At 44.3% G+C, this 18878-nt stretch overlaps 1 protein-coding gene across 2 annotated transcripts in view; it reads right to left on the bottom strand.

Moving 5' to 3' along the window:
* Positions 1-9934, bottom strand: part of INPP5A (inositol polyphosphate-5-phosphatase A) — a 198450-nt gene extending 188516 nt beyond the window's left edge. For both annotated transcript variants that reach the window (XM_035329692.1, XM_035329691.1), the window contains exon 1: positions 9884-9934. In XM_035329692.1, coding sequence (XP_035185583.1) covers positions 9884-9919 — 36 coding nt within the window. In that variant the 5' untranslated portion in view covers positions 9920-9934. The remainder of the gene's footprint in view (positions 1-9883) is intronic.
* Positions 9935-18878: the final 8944 nt, after the last annotated feature.

Here is an 18878-nt window from a genome sequence, read left to right as displayed (position 1 = left end):
ACCCCGAAAACAAGCAGCTTTTCAAAATGAACATACAAGTAGTCTCTTCTCCCCAGTGTTTCCATTTCCTATAAAATTATACCCTGCAGCCAAAAGAAAGCTTTAAGTCTGTTGCAAGAATATGTTCATACAGGGCAGCAGTCTTTTCAAAAAAAGGAAAAAGAAAATATATATTTAGGCAGGGTAAGAAATCTTTCATTAAAAAAAAAAAAAAAAAGTTAAGAAATAAAAGGAGAGAGAATGAAATGAAACCAAATTAACAGCCTGGAAAAATTCTTTTTAGTTTCATTCAGTGGAACATGGAAAAAAGTAGATGAATTATAGAAAGCAGGTTCTATTTTGTGAAGTTTATTTTTAGCTAATAATAGTCTCATTTTTTAAGGAAAAAAATTCTTGACTCACTTTGTGAAAACTCGCTGAGCTTCCAACGAACATAGAGGAGAACTGACTGATTGGACTTTGCATATCGAGCTGAACGAAAGGTACAAACAAACTAATTTCTAAGTGCTTGAATTAAATGTTTTTAAGAGCCCTATGTTGACTAAGGGATTCCCCAAAACCTGTATTTTAAAAAGGTTTCTTGGCATTATACAACAACACAATTGGCCCTGCTAAAGTCATATATTCTAAGTATGCAGTCCCAAGTAGTACCCAGAGCCTTTTTAATCTCTTCCCTTCAACCTATGCTGCATTCAGACAAAAACAAAAAAACAAACAACAACAACAAAAAGTCCAAATGCAGGCAAAAATACCCTCTATTTCTGTATTTGGCTTTCTACTTATTTATTGGAAAACAAAACCTCTAATATAGTTCTGTTTGATCACAGTTTCCAGGTTTATTCAAATCATTGTTTTCAGGTCCAACAATATTACCATTACAGCTGTTTGCTAGAATTGTTTAGATTGTGATTTTAGACTAAGATTTTTGATCTTCTACAGCATCTTTAAAAGTGTACTGACAACTCCTTGCCATTTGATTTAAATTATTTTTTTATCATTTGATTTAAACCTCTTGCTTATCTTCCAGTGACCTTTCACATTCTCCCAGTGCAATGCTGTAAACACCAAACCCCACAGATGATGCTAAGGAAAATGCACACCAAGAAGGTAGCATTGTTGTGGCATTTTGCACCAAGCTTACATTCATAGTTGACCAACACAAAGATGATAAACCTGTGTATTATGTTTGTATCGTTGGCACACCAGACTTCAAAATCAATATAGACAAACCAACTGGAATCAAACAAAGAAAAAAAATTACTTGTGAGTCTAAGGTAAAGCACAGATTCTACCAAATCAGAGCCGTTACTTAAATACCATGTTCTTATTGCATACGTTTGCACAACTTCCAAGTACAAATTCAGTACGCTTAGCTCAATGTTTCTGAAAGCTCGCAGTTTTCCCAAGTAGCACTACCAAAACAGTCCCCTCTAGCTGCCAGTATCCTCATGCACAGAAAGTGAGCGTCACTAAGTTCAAGACACAAAAGCAAGGGAGAAGTAGTAGAATATTAGATCAATTAACACAGTTGGAAAAAATCGGGCTTTATACACACACACTTTACAATAAGTTTAAGTCAGTTTTGCACCTGGACTTGGAAAAGCAGTGGCTTGTTGAATGCTGAATTAAAAGAAATAAAAAAGAAATAAACACAGAAGATGGGACAAAATAGCGTATTACGGGGCAGGAGGAAGAGACTGTTGTCCACCCCTCCTATTGCCTGGGAGGCTGGATTGCCCTGCAACTGCTGAAAGGAACAATGCAGAAGGTGAACACTGGGAAGAAAAGAAGGTCTGTGCTGTCTCGGTAGCCTTGTGCTTGAAGAAGGGATATATGCTGTCACGGGGGAAGGTGGCAGAATTCTAAGGATAGCAATACGATAGTGGGACAGACCAATGACTGCCCCCCATGGGATTAAGCAATGCTCAGCAACACCAGACCCACTGAAGTATTTGGCTGGTATTTAAGGACTGAGCTAACTGGTGCAGTGACCTCTCAGAAAGGCACTATCTCGGTCTCTCCTGTCCAGCCTAACCTGCAGTGCTGATAGATGAGCATCAATTAAAAATGAAATAAATCCCTCGTTTGTTTACTTTATTCTCTTTTGATCTCCTTTCCTGTGAATGGGTCTAAATCAAGACACAATACACGGTGAGAATACAAAAAGAAGCTGAAGCTTCCTGGGGAATAATGCAGAAACCATACTACTCACAGCCTTGGCAAGGACAAATACTGCAGAAAAACAGATGAAGCAGATCTCTAGAGAACCTGAGACAGGTTCTCTAGAACCTGAGCCATGGATGGCCCAGAGAGCCTTGCACTCGTTAGCATGCATCTCCAGCAGAAAACCTAGAGCTTGGACTTCCCATGAAAAAACATCAGAAGCTCCAAGAAAAATACTAAACACCTACTACCTTTTGGAAGCTCGTGTGTTTCCAAAAAAACTGAAGCCGTGTACAACCTACATCTTACTAGAAATCAGCACCTCTTGAAACAACAGAAACTACACGTACCTAAATTGTGAGAGACACTAAGAGACAGAGCTTCCCAGCCTGGGATGGTGCATCCCATACCCAGTTACACTCCCTTAAACCCAGGAAAGGCAACCTGAAACAATCACTGCAAAAGGTAGCCTGTTAGAAAGGGTAAACATCCTGTTTTGGCCATGCCTCAGGGAAACATCAGGAATGATGTAAATGAACTGAAAGTGATGAGGCAGTGATCAAGTGATTTGAAAGGAGCTGGAGGTAATAACTGATGCATTACAGCCGACACCAAGACCAATATCAGCCTCACCTGCAATAGCACAAGGCAGGGAAGGGGAAAGAGCTGCTTCTCTAACTAAAAATAATGGTAGCATGTGCTGTTAGAACTACAATCTAAACAAGACCTTCCAAAATTTGAGGACCTCATTGACCTTGAAACCAATCTAATATATGAGAAGACCCCCAAACCAAAACCACAAATCCCCACAAGAACAAGAGCAGCAGCTAAAACAAGTTCTAGGACTTCAGCAGCTTCAGCTGATGAGGCCAATGCCATAGCGCTGGCCCTCTTCCCATGCTCCCCCCAAGAAAAACTTGCCACTGACACTAGACTTCAGCAACTGCACCTTGACCTGCTGGAACCAACTGAGGGCTTGTCAAAAACAAATGTTTTTGACAAACTTCCAGCTTCTGAGTTGCCAAGATACTGTAACATGACCTCAGAGGTACAAAGGTACAGTTTGACAGTGAAATAAGCAGAACACGGGCCTGTAAGAAATACTCTCTGGAGGCTTCTGTATGATACATGAATGGAGATCGTTCCGCGTATCAGAGTGCAGAAAGAAAACTACACGAACAGCAAGCACAAGAAAGGTAACAAGAGACACCGTCTCCATTACAGGAAGCAGAAAATGAACTTAAGTCTTTGGGATTCAAGGGGAAGGTGTGAGAAGCCTTCTGCAGAAAATGGATTAACACTGAAAGTAGAAAATACCTGGCCAGCGTAAGTGAGCCGAGATTTTAAAAGGACTCTGAATGGCAGCCATGTACCACACGGGGCAGGAAGGCACCGCTGTGCCTTGCTGTGTGTATTGGCACTGATGATGGGCCCAGGGCTGCTGCCCTTGTGCAGCACCAGAACGAGCATCCTTCACTGCCCCGGACCCACGCGATGCACATGGCTGGTCGCGGCAGCAGCTGCCCGTGCATTTACCTGCCCACAGGCACCGCTGCCATCAGCTGTTAGAATAACCCCACTGGGCAGCCCAACAACCAGCGACCCCAGGATCATTCTTGGAAATAGTCACCAGACTCTGGCACCTGCAGAAAACTGCTTTGGTATAACATCTGATTGCCTGAATGCACAATTCCAGAGAAAGCAAGAGCACGGCACTGCACATACAACAGCGAGCGCCCACAGGGTCTGCGACTGGGGAACGTGTGCGCAGCAGCCAAAGGACATCCGCAGCAGCAGCAGCAAGCCCCTACATGGCCCAGGGCTGGAGGAGCTGCAGGTGCCTCCCCTGCACGGCAGCCTGGGGCCAGGGACACCACGGAGCGGGGCAGCACCTCACGTCCAGCGTCATGCAGCAGGGAGACAAGGCTGAACATGAAACGACAGGGACTTCACCGTAGTGAGGATGAATCTTTCCAGGAGAAAATACAAGGTAGTGTGATGTGAAAACTCATGATACAAAGTATCATGGCAGCACTATAGCCCAAATCACCAGACAGACACAGGATAGATTAAGCCAGTTCATGAGCAACCAGACACAGTCCCTACTGGTGTGGCCTTACGATGAAAGGGACTCCTAGCATGAAATACAGAATTTCACTGTCACTGAGTAGGAAAGAAACAACACAGCACTCATCCACACAAGCACAGTCCCTAAAACAACACCACACAGCACTTATACAAAGCAAACCTCCTCCTGGACAGAGGTGAAGATTCAAATAGATGCGAGTTAAAGCAATAGGTGATTTTTACTGAATAAAAGCATCTGTTACCAGTAGTGTCTCCAAACGTATTTTATCTTTGGGAGCCAGGGTATCTGAATGTGTTAGCCAGTGCGCCCACACCTTAAGGGAGGAAGTGACCAAGTTACTGCATTTTGGTCACCTGGTTCATCCTAAGCTGACCCAGTGACAACGAAGACCACTTAAAAACTTTTCTAATTTGAAAAAAATAATACATCTGTTCACCTCTCTGCACATGCTGCTCGCTGTAATTAGCACAGGCTGTCGGGACACACGGGCAGGCCTGACATCGCAGCCCAGCCCCACCTGCGCAGCTCCTTGGGCCCCATCCAGGCCACGCCGCACATCCGCAGGGGCCGGTCACGGCAGCAGCTCTGCGCCCTGCAGACACAAGTGCCGGGAGTCGGTGACTTGGCAGCACCGAGGGGGTGAACAGCAGCTCCATACAGGACGGGTATGACAGCGAGGGGAGGAAGCAACACGAACACACTGCACTTTGAACAGGACTGTGAATTTTCTTTCCTGCCCTGGGGTTCTCAATTTGAATATTCAGGAGTCCCTCCTTGAGTCCACTGGCGTAAGAGAACAAAAAGTCCAGCCAAGAATACCATTCAAAGAAGATTTTTTTTTTTTTTTTAAAAAAAAAGGCAAACCACTTGTTGCCAACAGAAAATTAATAACTTACATGACAAACTTGGAAGTGGTGACCTAAATTGGTATGAGCGTACAAACAATGCTTGAATTTAATAAAGGATGATTCAAAGGCAGTGACTGAAAGAAACCTACCGCTCACATGAACAACTAATTCTGAGGAAAAGCTTATGAACTGCATACGATGATACACTGGTTAGCAGCACAGCATTTATAACTCCAGAGAACGACGACAGAACTGCACGCCAGGTGTATCGCAGCAATACAGCACCGGAGCACGCAGCAAGCGCTGCGCGCAGCAGGGCACCAGCACGGCACCGCGCCGCCTGCCGCAAGGTCTGGCCCCTGCCGACCTGGGCCGGCAGCACTGCCCGCGCACTTAAAGCAGCCCGCGATTGCTGTGTGCTGTTACTTAGCAAGACTTCAGCTCAGCAACTCCTTTCAAAGGAGTTTACGTCCATCCCTGCTGGAAGCAGCGGACCGTGCTGGAGCGTTTGGGTGCTTTGCAGAAGGAGACCAGGGCAGCAGCTCCCACTCACAGCAGTTTCGGGTCACGCCAGTCCATTTGTCAGCTGAAGGCCTGTGGCGCCGTCGCGCGCCTCTCTCCTGGCAGCCGGCAGAAGCCTCTGGGCACTGCTGAGGCCTGGCGAGGAGAGGCGAGGGCTGTGCCTCCCATCCTGGAGCAGCGCCCTGCAGCACGCCACGACCATGCGCTTTGGCCGTGCAGCGCTGGGAAGAGCGCCTTCGTGCAAGGAGCGCTGAAAGCCCTGGGCCAAGGCACTGAGCTTCCTCCGGGCGCACTGCTACAGGGTCGGAACCACCAGAGCTTGCCTCCGAGCCTCCCCAGCTCTTCAGCAGCACGCCTGCCAAACCCTTGGAAACACGGTCCTGGGCGCTGAAACAAGCCTAAGTGAAAACACGCAGCCGTACTCCCAAACACCAAAATGCTCTTCTGATACTCTGCTTTTCATGTATGCTGTGACAGAGACTGTTAATTAGCCAACATGCTGCTTTAATCATTGAGTTTTTTAATTGGCTGATAAGCTGTAAGCCAACACCTTGAGAGTCATCATCTCTCCTTGGCTCATACAGTCTGACTGTCTTAAATGGGCAAGGGTGATGCAACAGTCACTCCAGTCCTGGGCTGCAAACAAATGAACAATCAAAAAAAAAAGCAGGAGGCATTCCATACAAAGTGTTGGTGTCTGTCCTAAGTCTACTGCTTTCTTAGTTAATCCAATATCTGAGAACAACAACAACAAAAGATTTCTCTCAATGCTAGTAAAGCTCAGCTTTCGATTTTGAAATTCCCACTCCATAATTAATCAAAGATACACATTCTTTCATGCCTATAATTTAACTCTAGTAGAAAAAGTAATTTTCTTAAAGATTGCATTACACCACAAAAAAACAATGGAGTTTCAGGCTTCCAGAACTTTTCAGTAGAAAATATTGTATATCTGATGGCAACAAGGCCATATTTACAGAATCACAGAATCATTAAGGCTGGAAAACCCCCCAAGATCATCTTATCCAAACATCCCCCTACCACCAATATCACCCACTAAACCATGTCCCTAAAATTTATGCAGGTCTAACATACTTCTGGATATATCCTTGCAAGAACATACATTCAATAATTTTTTTTGGACTATATATATATATATGCATATATATATATTTATATATTTTGCCAGGAATGGCATTGAATACGTATGCACCATACCCACAGAAGTGCTACATCCTCTGTGTGCATCGCTTCTCTGAGCACACCTTACAACAGAAGGCAAAGACCAGATCGCAACACTGAAGGTCTGATCTTTGTCCACATTCCACATGTAAGAAAAATCCAGCCAAGTACATTTCTGAACATTGGTAGTTACCATACTGTGATTTGTAAATAACTGCAAAGACTTGAATAAATAAAAAAAAAGCCATGAACCTTAAAAATATCCATACACTAATGAACTCAAAATATGTTTCAAATTTAACTTTTATTACCAACTTCTTACCAAAAGATTAAAGGATCTTGGATATTTGAATAACTGGTGTATTAAGAGTATTAACAACAGCAGCTAATCCAACACCCTGTATTTACAACCCCATGCAAACTATAATTGCTAACAAATAGAAGGGATTAACGGTATTAATACACTCAAGTTTTCAATTATTTAGTATCTTGATCTTGGAATGGCCTAAGAAAACCGGGGATTATGCTGAAAACAAGGTTAAATAAAATAAATCCATTCCTGCACATAAATAGATAAAAATTCAAGCTCTGCCAATATTCACAATAATAACCACCACCATGGTCTATCTTATATATTTGTTTTAAATTACATCTTTAAAAATTTCCCCAGGCTGAATGTAGATAATAATTATCTCCATAACAATTTTTTTTTAAGATGTACATGGCATGAAAACAGCTGTTTTTTAGGATCCAGTTTCAAAAGTTAAATCTACTACATAATCCAGTAACCTTCTTTCCAAATCCCACATGAAAAACTGCTGAGCAAATGAACTTTGAAAAGTAACATAAGACAAACAAAGCCACTGCACCCCAACAGCAATGAAAGCAGAATTTACTCGTCAATCACCAGTTTTTGAGAGTCTCACTTTGCTCCCAGCACCCCGAGGCTGAGCGGTGCGACCACCAGGCTGTCCGGACTCAGCCAGCCAGCACGGGTGGTGGGCAGCGACCCACCGTGGAGATCTGGCACGGTAAAGTGGCGAGCCACTAACAGGTCTGCATTGTGCGGATACCCGATCTGCCCACTGCAGGGGACCCCAATGACCTCCGAGGAGTTTGGCAAGCAGAGATCTTCCTAGCAAGACAGATAAGCAAGAGAAGTGAGAAATGAACCAGAGGAAGAAAGAAAAACTAAATCCATGTTGGTCACTGACACCAGCCTGGTCAGGGAGATGCACTGAGAGCTGAATACCTAGCTTGTAGTAAAGGCTGCCATCATAGCACTTGAATTTCATATATACACGTTTTAACAAGGACATAGTTAAAAACTCCAGAAATGTTTACCTCCAGAGCTCCTAGTGCATAGAGAGTACACAACCCTGTGAACGGCCACTACAACTGAAGTCTGAAACAGATCTTCCCATATGCTAGGTTTTATGGCATCTTGAAAATGTCCTATGTGTTTTAATAAAAGTCTGTTGGCTGTGACAGTGGTACACTAGTATAAAATCTTGCCTGAAAGCAGGCAAATGCGAGACAGTAGTCTCCAACAGTGTTCTCAAATTTCATTTTGAATTCCACTTTCAACAGGAAAAAGTGAAAGCAATTTTTTCCCCCCTTTTCACAGATTTATTTTCCTAGCAGACACTATAGGGCACTTCCAAAACTAGTCACCAACATTATTAGTGAATTGCTTACTTCCAGTCTAAGAACATTCAAACTTTTCTTACCCCAAACTAAAAAGTGAAATCTAGCAAACTGGAAGCAATACTGGGAAAGCAAAGGAGGAAAAAACACAAAACAAAAACCCTACACACACACACACACAAACAACACACCAGCCTAACACAGACTGCAGCAACAAACGTGTCGGATTCCTTAGCTTTACCTTTATTCAAACTACAGTTAGGTCTTCTTCTGAACTAACAGAATCATATTCAGAAACACAGAATACCCCGAGCTGGAAGGGACCCACAAAGACCATTGAGCCCAACTCCTGACTGTATACAAGATCACCCCAAACCCAAACCCTATGTCTGAGAGCGTTGTCCAAACGCTCCTTGAACTCCGGCAGCTCAGTGCTGTGCCCACGTCCCTGGCAGCCTGTCCCAGTGCCCGACCAGCTCTGGGTGCAGAACCTTTCCCTAACCCCCAGCCTGACCCTCCCCTGTCCCAGCTCCATGCCGTTCCCTCGGGTCCTGTCGCTGTCCCCAGAGAGCAGAGCTCAGCGCCTGCCCCTCCGCCCCCTGTGAGGGAGCTGCAGGCCCCATGAGGCCTCCCCTCAGCCTGCTCTGCTCTGGGATGAACAAACCAAGCACATATTGTTGTTTCCAGGCCAAAATCACATGGATTTTGCCAACTATGCCACGTCTTATTTTACCCTGAGGAAGAAACTGAATCAATGGTCCCCTGCTTCATGTTACAAAACTGGAAGGGACTGTTTTGTTTTTTGTTTTTTTTTTTTAAACAGTCCCCCCATCCACAAATAAAACAAAAAGAAGACAAAATTGATACCTACAATGCCATATAAAAACGTTTAGATAGAGCTTTTGAAGAAGTATATTCCATCACATAAATGGAAGAAACAAATACTCAAAACTTGACTTCAGCTGTACAACTCTGATGTGGAGTTACTGCCTCTGGGACCGAAACTTCTAAACATATAAAATCCCCATCTTGGCACGTGAATCCCACTACTGCCAACTGCAAGGCAAATGTGAGGAAGTAATTCTTGTAACAGCACGTTATCCTCAGCTCTGGCATTTTTAGCAAACTAACACATGAGCAGGTAAAAGATTTTATATGTCTGCCTTCCAAAGGGTAACTAAGACCTAGAAAAAAAGTTGTATTATTACAGTATCTGCAGACCAAAGTCTAAATATGGACTGAATACTCCAGTGTATGAGAAAGATTAGGCCAAGTCATTATGTTTATAGACATAAAATCCTACTTCTCCACTTGTAAAAATAAGCTTTTTTCTTTTAAAAATAGCTTCATGGATATTTTGGCTAACTTGATTAAACTAAGAAGTTGGAATGTGTTACATGCAGAAAAAATGCAAAGTTACACGATTGCTCACTTCTGTAGACAGGAACTTCCATGAGATGAAGCCCATAGAGTTCTTCGGCTCTACGTACACGAGCATAACAACTGCACGCAATAAATGATCTCTTCTTGAGAAGATCTACAAGCTAAGTACTTTTTGACTGGGAGTGACAGTCCACAGCTTTCCTAGAATTGTTACAGAACTGATTCCAGGACTAACACACCAACAACATGCAAGCTGTCAGTGATGCAGCTCCAGCATATCCTATTACATCAGTAGAGATCTTTTGTGCCAACATACCACAGTCCTAAGGGTGGCTGTCAGTTTTCTGCCAAGTGAAGCATGGGAGATGCCAAAACGTAGTTCATCACACTGATAAAGAAATACGTAGTGATCTAAACATAAGTATGCGATAGCAGAGGTGACCATAAGAAACCTGCTTACATGTTATTTTAGCAACAAATCACTGAAGAAGATAGTTAGAAATTAATTTCAATTTGAGAGAGAGAGTGGGCCTTTTTATCTTTTTCCTGAACTGATGTGCGTGTTTCTGTACTATGTGCATCTTTGATCAGTGGTCCTAAAATTCACAAAGGTTACTCAAAGTTTTATTCAGAATTACGATACAAAAAAAAGCCAAAGTTATTTTGGCTTTGCAGAGAGGGAGTCTGGCATAGAGTGTTTAGAACTGGACAGCATTTTGCTGAAGAATGACAACCTCCTGCCAGCAAACCACCCACAAATGAGCAGCGTAACACTTTGCCGAGACAAAGTCCATCTGTCTGCAAGGCGCAGGTCAGCGAGCCACACGTGCTTCATCAGGAGCACAACAAGAGCTGACTCCCAAGAGCTTCGTGGTACCAAATTCCCAGCATTGGACACCCCAAGCAAAGCATCTGTGGAGTTAGGGCTCATGAGTCACCCAAGTGGCAGGCATGAAGCACTGCTTTATGGGGCCATTCTGCCCCGGTCACCATCATCTACCAGAAAAGCAGGGCACCAAGCAATGCTAATTCAAGTGGGTATCAGGACCCTATTTCCACATAGATGGAGGGCAGACCTGTTGCCTCGCCACCAAAAACACAAAGCTGTTTTTCAGCTCTGGTGAGACCAAGGACCTCTGCGTGCATGCAGCACTGAACTCTTCTGGCACGTGGCTCACCGCAGCCCGCTGTGCCACAGCCACTGTTCCCAGGCTGCTATTAGCTGTGGGAAAATGAGTCAGCAGTGCCAAATTCTGTCCTGGCAGTAAGTTCAGACCAGGCTGCTCAGGGTACCTAACAAGCCACTGAACGTGTGAGCAATGAGTTACCTGGGCACTGCCCGCAGATAAAAGCAGGTACCTACAATTCAGCAAGGTCTCATCTACTGCTCAGCCTAGGAGAAGGGACCCAGAGGAGTCTTAACCTGACAGGGGAAACTGTGGCAACCTCTTCTACTGCTGGTGTCACAACCAGTTCTCCTTAAGCAAAATCAAAAGCTTGTGATTTTGCTTGATAAAGGAAGGAAAAAAATAAAATAAAAATCCCCCCTCCACACTCCCACAGGAAGCATCAGCTGACCTGCTTGCACTGTTACTGGCATCTTGATTGTTCACAAAGGGATATAAAGGGAGCCAAACCCTCGCCCTTTTTTGCATCCTCAGCATTCTCCAGGAGGTTTGATAGAGGTGGTTCACGCACCACAACTACACAACACGTAGTTGCAAAATTTAAGAAGAAAGATAAAGATTGCACTTCACTATAAAAATAAAGGGTACTAGGAGAAGTCAGTCTTTGAATCCATGCCCAAACCATTCAGATCATAAAATTCAAATAATTCAAAGTGATAAAAGGAAAACAATTTTGCTCAATTTTATTAACATTATTTATGCGATTTCCAAGAAGCCAAAGCAGCAGAACAGATTTATGTAAACTGGAAGTAACACCCTTGATATTCTGTTAAGTTTCCATAAGAGACCATGAGATGTCAGTCTCATAAATACAGACTGACAGAGACACACGTACAGCCTTTTATGAAGTCTTTTATCTAGTCAATTTTAGTTTAAGCAAAGCAAAATCTCAAATGAAATACATTAAAAAACAAACATCAAAACAAAAACCTATGCTTTGAAAGGAAAGGTTTTACTCTTTCCCCACCCCCACCTCAAAGAACAATGCATTATATGGTATAAAATTAAGCTTTAATTGCTTTTGTAGAAGAAAATAGCAAATAAATAAACAAAACAAAAAGCAAAAATACATTACCAATTCTGATTTGTGTAATGCTTTGTTAATTCAAACAAGGTTATTATAGTGTCAAGGAGGTAGCATTTATGGAAATTCTGGAATTTACATAAATTTACTGAAATAAGCACAAACTGAGCAATAGGTAAGAGCTAGTGTAACCAGCCATTTGTTCGTTATTGCACAAGAACATAGCAGGGAATATCACAAGCCTCTACCTTCTGAAAACATAATACTACACCTAAACATTGAAGTGATCTACTACAAAAAAAAAAAAAAAAAAAAAAAGTAAACTCCAAAAATCATATGGATAGCCTTAAATTCACAAGCCCCGGTCCTCCTGAGGGACTATATCCACCCCAATATCTGTTGGAAGGACAATGCAGCAGGGCACAAGTAACTCAGGAGATTCATGGAAATCCTGCAAAATCCTGCAAAACTGACCCTCAGAAATCCCAGGTCTCAGAAGCCAGCCTAAATGGCTGGAGCAAAGAAGATGTACCTTTGGGTGCAAGAAGATCAGGTTAGAGGATAATTGAGGAAGTCCACAAATCCCAATGGACACATCCACGAGTCCCTGAGGGAACTGGCAGATAGTGACTGCAAGGCCACTCTTGATAATCTTTGCTCAGTTGTGGCAACTGAGAGAAGTGCCCAAAGACTGGAGGAAAGCAAAATGTCACTCCTACCTTCCAGAAGGGCAAGACAGCAGACCCAGGAGACTACAGGCTTATCAGCCTCACCTTAATCCTGGCGAAGGTGATAGAAGAGGTGATGCTGGAAAACATTTCCAGGCACGTGAAGAAAATCATCAGGAGTAGACATTACGTATTCACCAAGGGAAGTCACGCTTGACAAAAAGTGAAATGATCAGCCTGGCAGACGAGCGGAGAGCAGTGGATATTGTCTTCCTGGACTTCAGTAAGGCCATTGACACTGTCCCCCATAAAATCAAAAGTTACTGAAGTATGAGCAGACAGCGAGGTGGATCCAAAACCACCTGAATGGCTGGGCCCAGAGGGCAGCGGTCAGCAGTGCAAAATCTGGTTGGAGGCCTGCAGTGAGTGGAGTACCCCAGCGGTCAATACTGGGTCCTGTCTTGTTTACCATCTTCATTAGCCATCTGGACCCGCAGTAAATTTGCGCCCTCAGTAAATTTGCAGCCAATATGAAAACTGAGGGGGGGGGAGGGGGGGAAGGGAGTACCTGACTCACCAGAGGGCCACGGAACCATCCAGAGGGACCTCAGAAGGCTGGAGAGGTGGGCTGAGAGGAATCTCAGCAAGTTCAACAAGGAGAAGTGCAGCATCCTGCCCCTGGGGAGGAACAACCCCAGGCACCAGGACCTGCTGGGGGCCACCAAGCTGGAAAGCAGCTCTGCAGAACAGGACCTGGAAGTCCTGGTAGACACCCAGTTGAACATGAGTCACTGATGTACCCCGCCACGAAGGCGGCTAATGGTATTCTTGGCTGCATTAAGCAAAGTCTTGTCAGCAGGTCAAGAGTGTTGATCCTTCCCCTCTACTCAGCATTGCTGAGGCCACACCTGGAGTGCTGGGTCCAGTTCTGGGCACCCCAGTACAAGAGAGACCTGGACATACTGGAAAGGGTCCAATGGAGGGCCACCAAGGTGATCAAGGGACTGGAGCACCCTTCCTATGAGGAGGGGCTGGGAGAGCTGGGACTGCCCAGCCTGGAGGAGACTCGGGGGGATCTCATCAGTGTGTATAAATACCCAAAGGGAGGGTGCAGAGAGGACGGAGCCAGGCTCTTATCAGTGGTGCCCAGTGCCAGGACAAGAGGCAATGGGCACAAACTGGGACACAAGAGGTTCCATCTAAACACCAGCAAGCATTTCTGTACTGCGTGGGTGATGGATCACTGGCACAGGTTGTCCAGAGAGGTTGTGGAGTCTCTTCCTTGGAGATGTCCAAAAGCTGCCTGGACACAGTACTGGGCAACTTGTTCTGGGTGTCCTTGCTAGAGCAGGGAATGACCAGATGACCTCAAGGTCCCTTCCAACCCCAACCAGTCTGTGATTCTGTAAGATAATTAGATATTTACAGATAGCTTTTCCATTCAAACACTCTTCCTGTTGTTAGGGAGAGGCAGAAGTGAAATTTACTGCTGTCACAGGAATGACCTTTTTTTTTTTCTTCTTCTTCCTGCCTGAATGTCAGCCTCCACAAAAGCTAAATTGGGGAAAAAAGCCACCAGTTGTTTAAACAAGTAAATATTGTGACACTTATCACTGGTCCCCATTTCCTGTTTGTTTCCAAAGACTGCTGGTGAAACAGGCTTCTGATGCAGCTGCGTTTTTTGCACCCCCTCACTTTGTCGCTGTGCTCACTGAGTTCAGCATTACTGACTCACGACAGCTCTCCCAAGATCTGCTCTGCTGGCTTAGGAAGCTCCCGTAACCTACTCACGGCACTGACCACAGGGACTAGGGGCAGTGCAAACACAGCAGCTATAACAGATTAATTAAAACCTGCTACAGCTGCACCTGATCCATCCCCTGGGGGCCAGGCAGGAGTGCTGGGGTCTCTGTCCCACGTTGCTTCCTGCAGGGCCCCAGGGCAGGTAGCTCAGGGACACATCTGGGTGTTTGGAACACTTCCAGGGACAGAGCACCACAGCCTTCCTGGGCAGCCTCACAGCACACACCAAGCTTTTTCTCATCTTTAAGTAGTATTTTCCGCGTTTCAGATTGTGCCTGCTACCTCTTGCTGACATGGGACACCACCGAGCAGACACTAGCTCCTGCTCATTTACTGTCTTAGCAGAGATTAGGGAACGCTGACAAGAACTAAGCTTCCTTCAGAAAGGATTTTTTTTTTTTTTAAATCAGAAAGAAGGTCAGCCCATGGTGCTCTCACCCAGCCAGACACAAAGAAATGCATCCTTCAGCCCCCATAAAACATTAACACAAGGAGCATCAAGAATCTTGCCTTAATAAGGATTTAAAGTCCTCTAACAGAACAAAAAAAAAGGGGGGGGGGGGGGTAAATTAACTAAAAAGCTTGCTATCTCATACTCAAAGTTACTTTGCCTCAGCAGTCTGCAGGCTCATGGTGAGCTGTTTGACCTGCCTTGTTGGCTTGCTCCTTAGCACCTCATGAAGTAGTACCAACCAGGGGTGCAGGCTGCCCAGAGAAGCTGTGGATGCCCCATCTCTGGAGGTGTTTGAAGCCAGGCTGGATGGGGCTTTGGGCAGCCTGGGCTGGTGGGGGGGGGTACTTGCTCGTGGCATGGGGTTGGAACTGGATGGCCTGTAAGTGGATGGTCTGTAAGACTCCTTCCAACCCAAACTGCTCTGTGGTAGCTGGTAGGGATGATGGCCAGTCCCTCGGCCACCAGTGCTGGGAGCATGTTTCTACCCCTCTGCTTGCAAGACACAAGAGCAGCCTTTGGCTTCTTGTCCTCCACTCCATTTGAAAGCCGTCAGGCACAGGGTTTCCCTTTCTGGACGTCACTGCCCCAACCACACATCCTGGCCCCAGGGCGTGACTAGCCCTGCGTGCCCACGTCACTCCAGCCATACCCACCAGCTGGGAAATGCACAGCCATTGGATGGATTAAAATAACATGCAAAACTTCCCAAGTTCCTACTTCCTAAACAAATCAGTAGTCAGTTCATGTATTTAAAGAGAGATTTCTTTTCTACTCCAGATGAAGGACTTGCAACCAACTGGCATCCATGAAGTCGCACAAGCAGAAACAAGAACTTCTCATCCTTTGGCAAAATGGCACAGCTCCTCTGGTTTTGTCCCCTTTCTCCCACACTGGGATAGATTTGCCATTTCAGCAATTTTATCCTGAAGACTATTTTTAGAGCTATTAATAAGGGTGAACAAAATAGTTGACATTCAGTAACTTCTAGCATATAAAGCAGTATCATCCAACAAGTCTGCTTCTCGCAGTCTGTCCTTTTGTCCCTGTCTTTCTGCACTGTGAAAGCTGACTTTCCTGCTTCGTGGTGGGACCCTGCGGCATTTCCCCTATGCTACGTGGCACAAAGCTGTGTTACAGAGACATACGTGGGGCACACATAGGGCAGCTAACTTCAGCATAGGCACTACAGATCTGTAAACATCTATAAAACCGTGAAGCAATGTTAACTTGTTAGTTCTGGACAGCTGTAGTCTTAAACATCATTTTTAAGTGGTGGTGTTCCCCATCTTCCAAAAGAAGGTCTAATTCAAGCTACAGAAAACACATCAAAAATATTAAGGGGGTGGTTATGGAGAGCAGGAATCTTTTCTGCTAGTGGATATTATCCAGGTTTCTCATTTAACATTTTTTGCCATTACATTCAAAGTAAAAGTCTACTCTCGTGTGCATGAGTTTCCACAGGAAATCCTGCCCTTCGTTCACTCTTATCCCTAAAGAGAACCATTTCCTTTCGTTTGAAAGGCAACTGTGTTTAGTCCCATGCCATAGTGAATACTTTTAAAGTACTAAATATAGATTCTCAAGGAAGGAAATATTAGGCAGGCAACAAAAGCTAAGAACATTAGCGTGCACTGTGTCAGATGGTGCAGACTCTCTGAAAAAAAGCATTGAGTATGAGAAGACATGCAGTGTTAACAAAAAAACTGCAGACTAATGAACAATAGATTATGAACACCTCTCTACTTGGAGAAAAAATTAACAGCAGCTTAAAATATATATTTTTTTTTAAAAAAAAAGCATGCACAGTTCAGAAAGATACCTTATTGGCACCTGGCCGCACTTTATTAGGCTGACTGATACTCTGTGATAACAGCCATATAAACTTCTTGCACTTCACTCTTTTAAGCACAGACTTAGGCTATTTCTGTTCCAAAAATGGAAACTTCACAGTTAATTTGCATGACCCAGACAGATGCATATTGCTCCTTTGCAGATACTCCACCTATTTACATGAGCAGCATTTATTTTACGTAGAGACTGTAGATACCAGTGTTTTCCAGGGTGGCCATCGAACGTCTCATCTCTTTGAACTGACCTAAAATGCTCTGCAGGTGCAGAGCAGAGACTGAACACCTCATACAGCTTTGCAAGCAGCTGCTGTGTGACCCACCTGTGGGTTTTCTGTTTGTTTTTTTGCTTGTTTCTGCTTCTGGAAGTCCCCCATGCTGAATAAGGCAAGCCTCCAGCACACAGCCACTGGTGTCCCCCCTTGCCTGCAGAACTCCCCGCAGTCCCAGTACAGCCGACTACATGCGCACATGCAGTTTCACTTGGGAAAGCGAAACCCGTGTATCTGTGTTATACAATGCAAGCTATTTGTGATATGACTCCAGGGGTGAACCCACACTGTGAACAGCACCGAGTGATTTAAGCTCTGCCTTCACACTACATCAGCTGTTTGTGTCACACAGCAGCAGTGAGCAGGAGCTGGAAGCTGTTTGCACTCATCGGGTCATTCCGCCAGGCTGCCCCAGCGCTGGCACCCGCAGCTCCCGGCCGATGCTGTGGCTGCACTGCATCGCGACAGCCGTGCCCAGAGCCACTCTCCCCTGCCAGCCAAGCACCCTCTCCGTGCCGCACATGCTTCTTCCAGCCCGTCCCCGCACAGAGCTTTCCCCAGCTCCCGAGCCCTCGGGCTCATATTTAAGACCTCTCAATGAGAAAAACAGAGAAAAGAGTTTCCTTCTTCTGTAAAGTAAGCACCTACTTAAGTTCAAAATGAAGAGCCAGTGCAGGAATCTTTTCTTTCACCCAAAAAGGTCCAGTAAAAGTTACTCCAGTTTGATGTCAGAGTACCATCAGAAGTCACAAAATGAAGCTTAATTTGTTCCCTGATTCTACCAGATACGGTTAAAATGTGACACTTTAACCCAATAATGAACTTTTCCAGATCAGCACATGCAACAATATTCCCAGCAAAGACTTTCTCCTGTATGGCAGGGAAGGAATACTTGTGCGGTCTCACCACAACTGCTCCCACCCGTACCTTTCAGCTCTGATGCTACATCCTAAAAACCACAGTCTTGGCTTTGTCTTCATAGACCTTTTTTTTCCGTCTTTTAATATTAAAAAGTTGATACTTTTATCCAATTTCCACTTGTCTTTGACTCATGGAAACACTTCAAAAACTGTTACATTAAATTAGAATTTAGCAGGACAGAAAAAATTCCATTAGTATCCCCCCCAAGTATCACTATGGATACAAGAGATAAGATTAGGACGACTACCACCAGAGGGAAGTATCGAAGCTTTCTCTACACTTGGGAGGATTTACAATCCTGGCACAACCTAAAAAAAGTTTGATTTTAATATATTATTGACTTCATTTTCAAATAAAATGATCATGCTGACAATATACTTGTTGGCATGGACAGATTAACCAATGAATTAAGCTATTTTCACACAGCCAGTGAGTAGTGGTGTAAGAAGCATTAAATACCTACATCACTTGGGAAAAAACAATGCCTGGAAAGGAACTACCAAAAACAAACTGGTATTTCAAGAATACTGTGAAAGCAAATTTCATTAGTTCCACGGCATTGCTGATAACTTTCAGTCTTAACTTCCCACAGAACTTTCCCTTAGTAATAATGTATATTTCTGTAATTTTCAATGCATCTCTACAAAATATGGAAAGAGAGCTAAAACATTTCTAGTTCTACACCTGACCTCACATTGATGGTTTTTTTTTGTTTGTTTTTACAGAATTAAGGCCCAGGTTATCTCTTTTTACAATGCAGAGTTTTACAATGTTACAGAGAAGGATCACATTAGTCAGTAGGCAAACTGCACAGAGATTAAAATGTTTTTACAATATACCCACTGAAGTTAATTGACTACCTGCAAAG

The sequence above is a fragment of the Oxyura jamaicensis genome, chromosome 6 (assembly GCF_011077185.1).
Source record: "Oxyura jamaicensis isolate SHBP4307 breed ruddy duck chromosome 6, BPBGC_Ojam_1.0, whole genome shotgun sequence".
NCBI classification, from domain to species: Eukaryota; Metazoa; Chordata; class Aves; order Anseriformes; family Anatidae; genus Oxyura; species Oxyura jamaicensis.
Note: the sequence above shows the minus strand (reverse complement) of the source record. Positions and strands in the feature narration are given on the sequence as shown.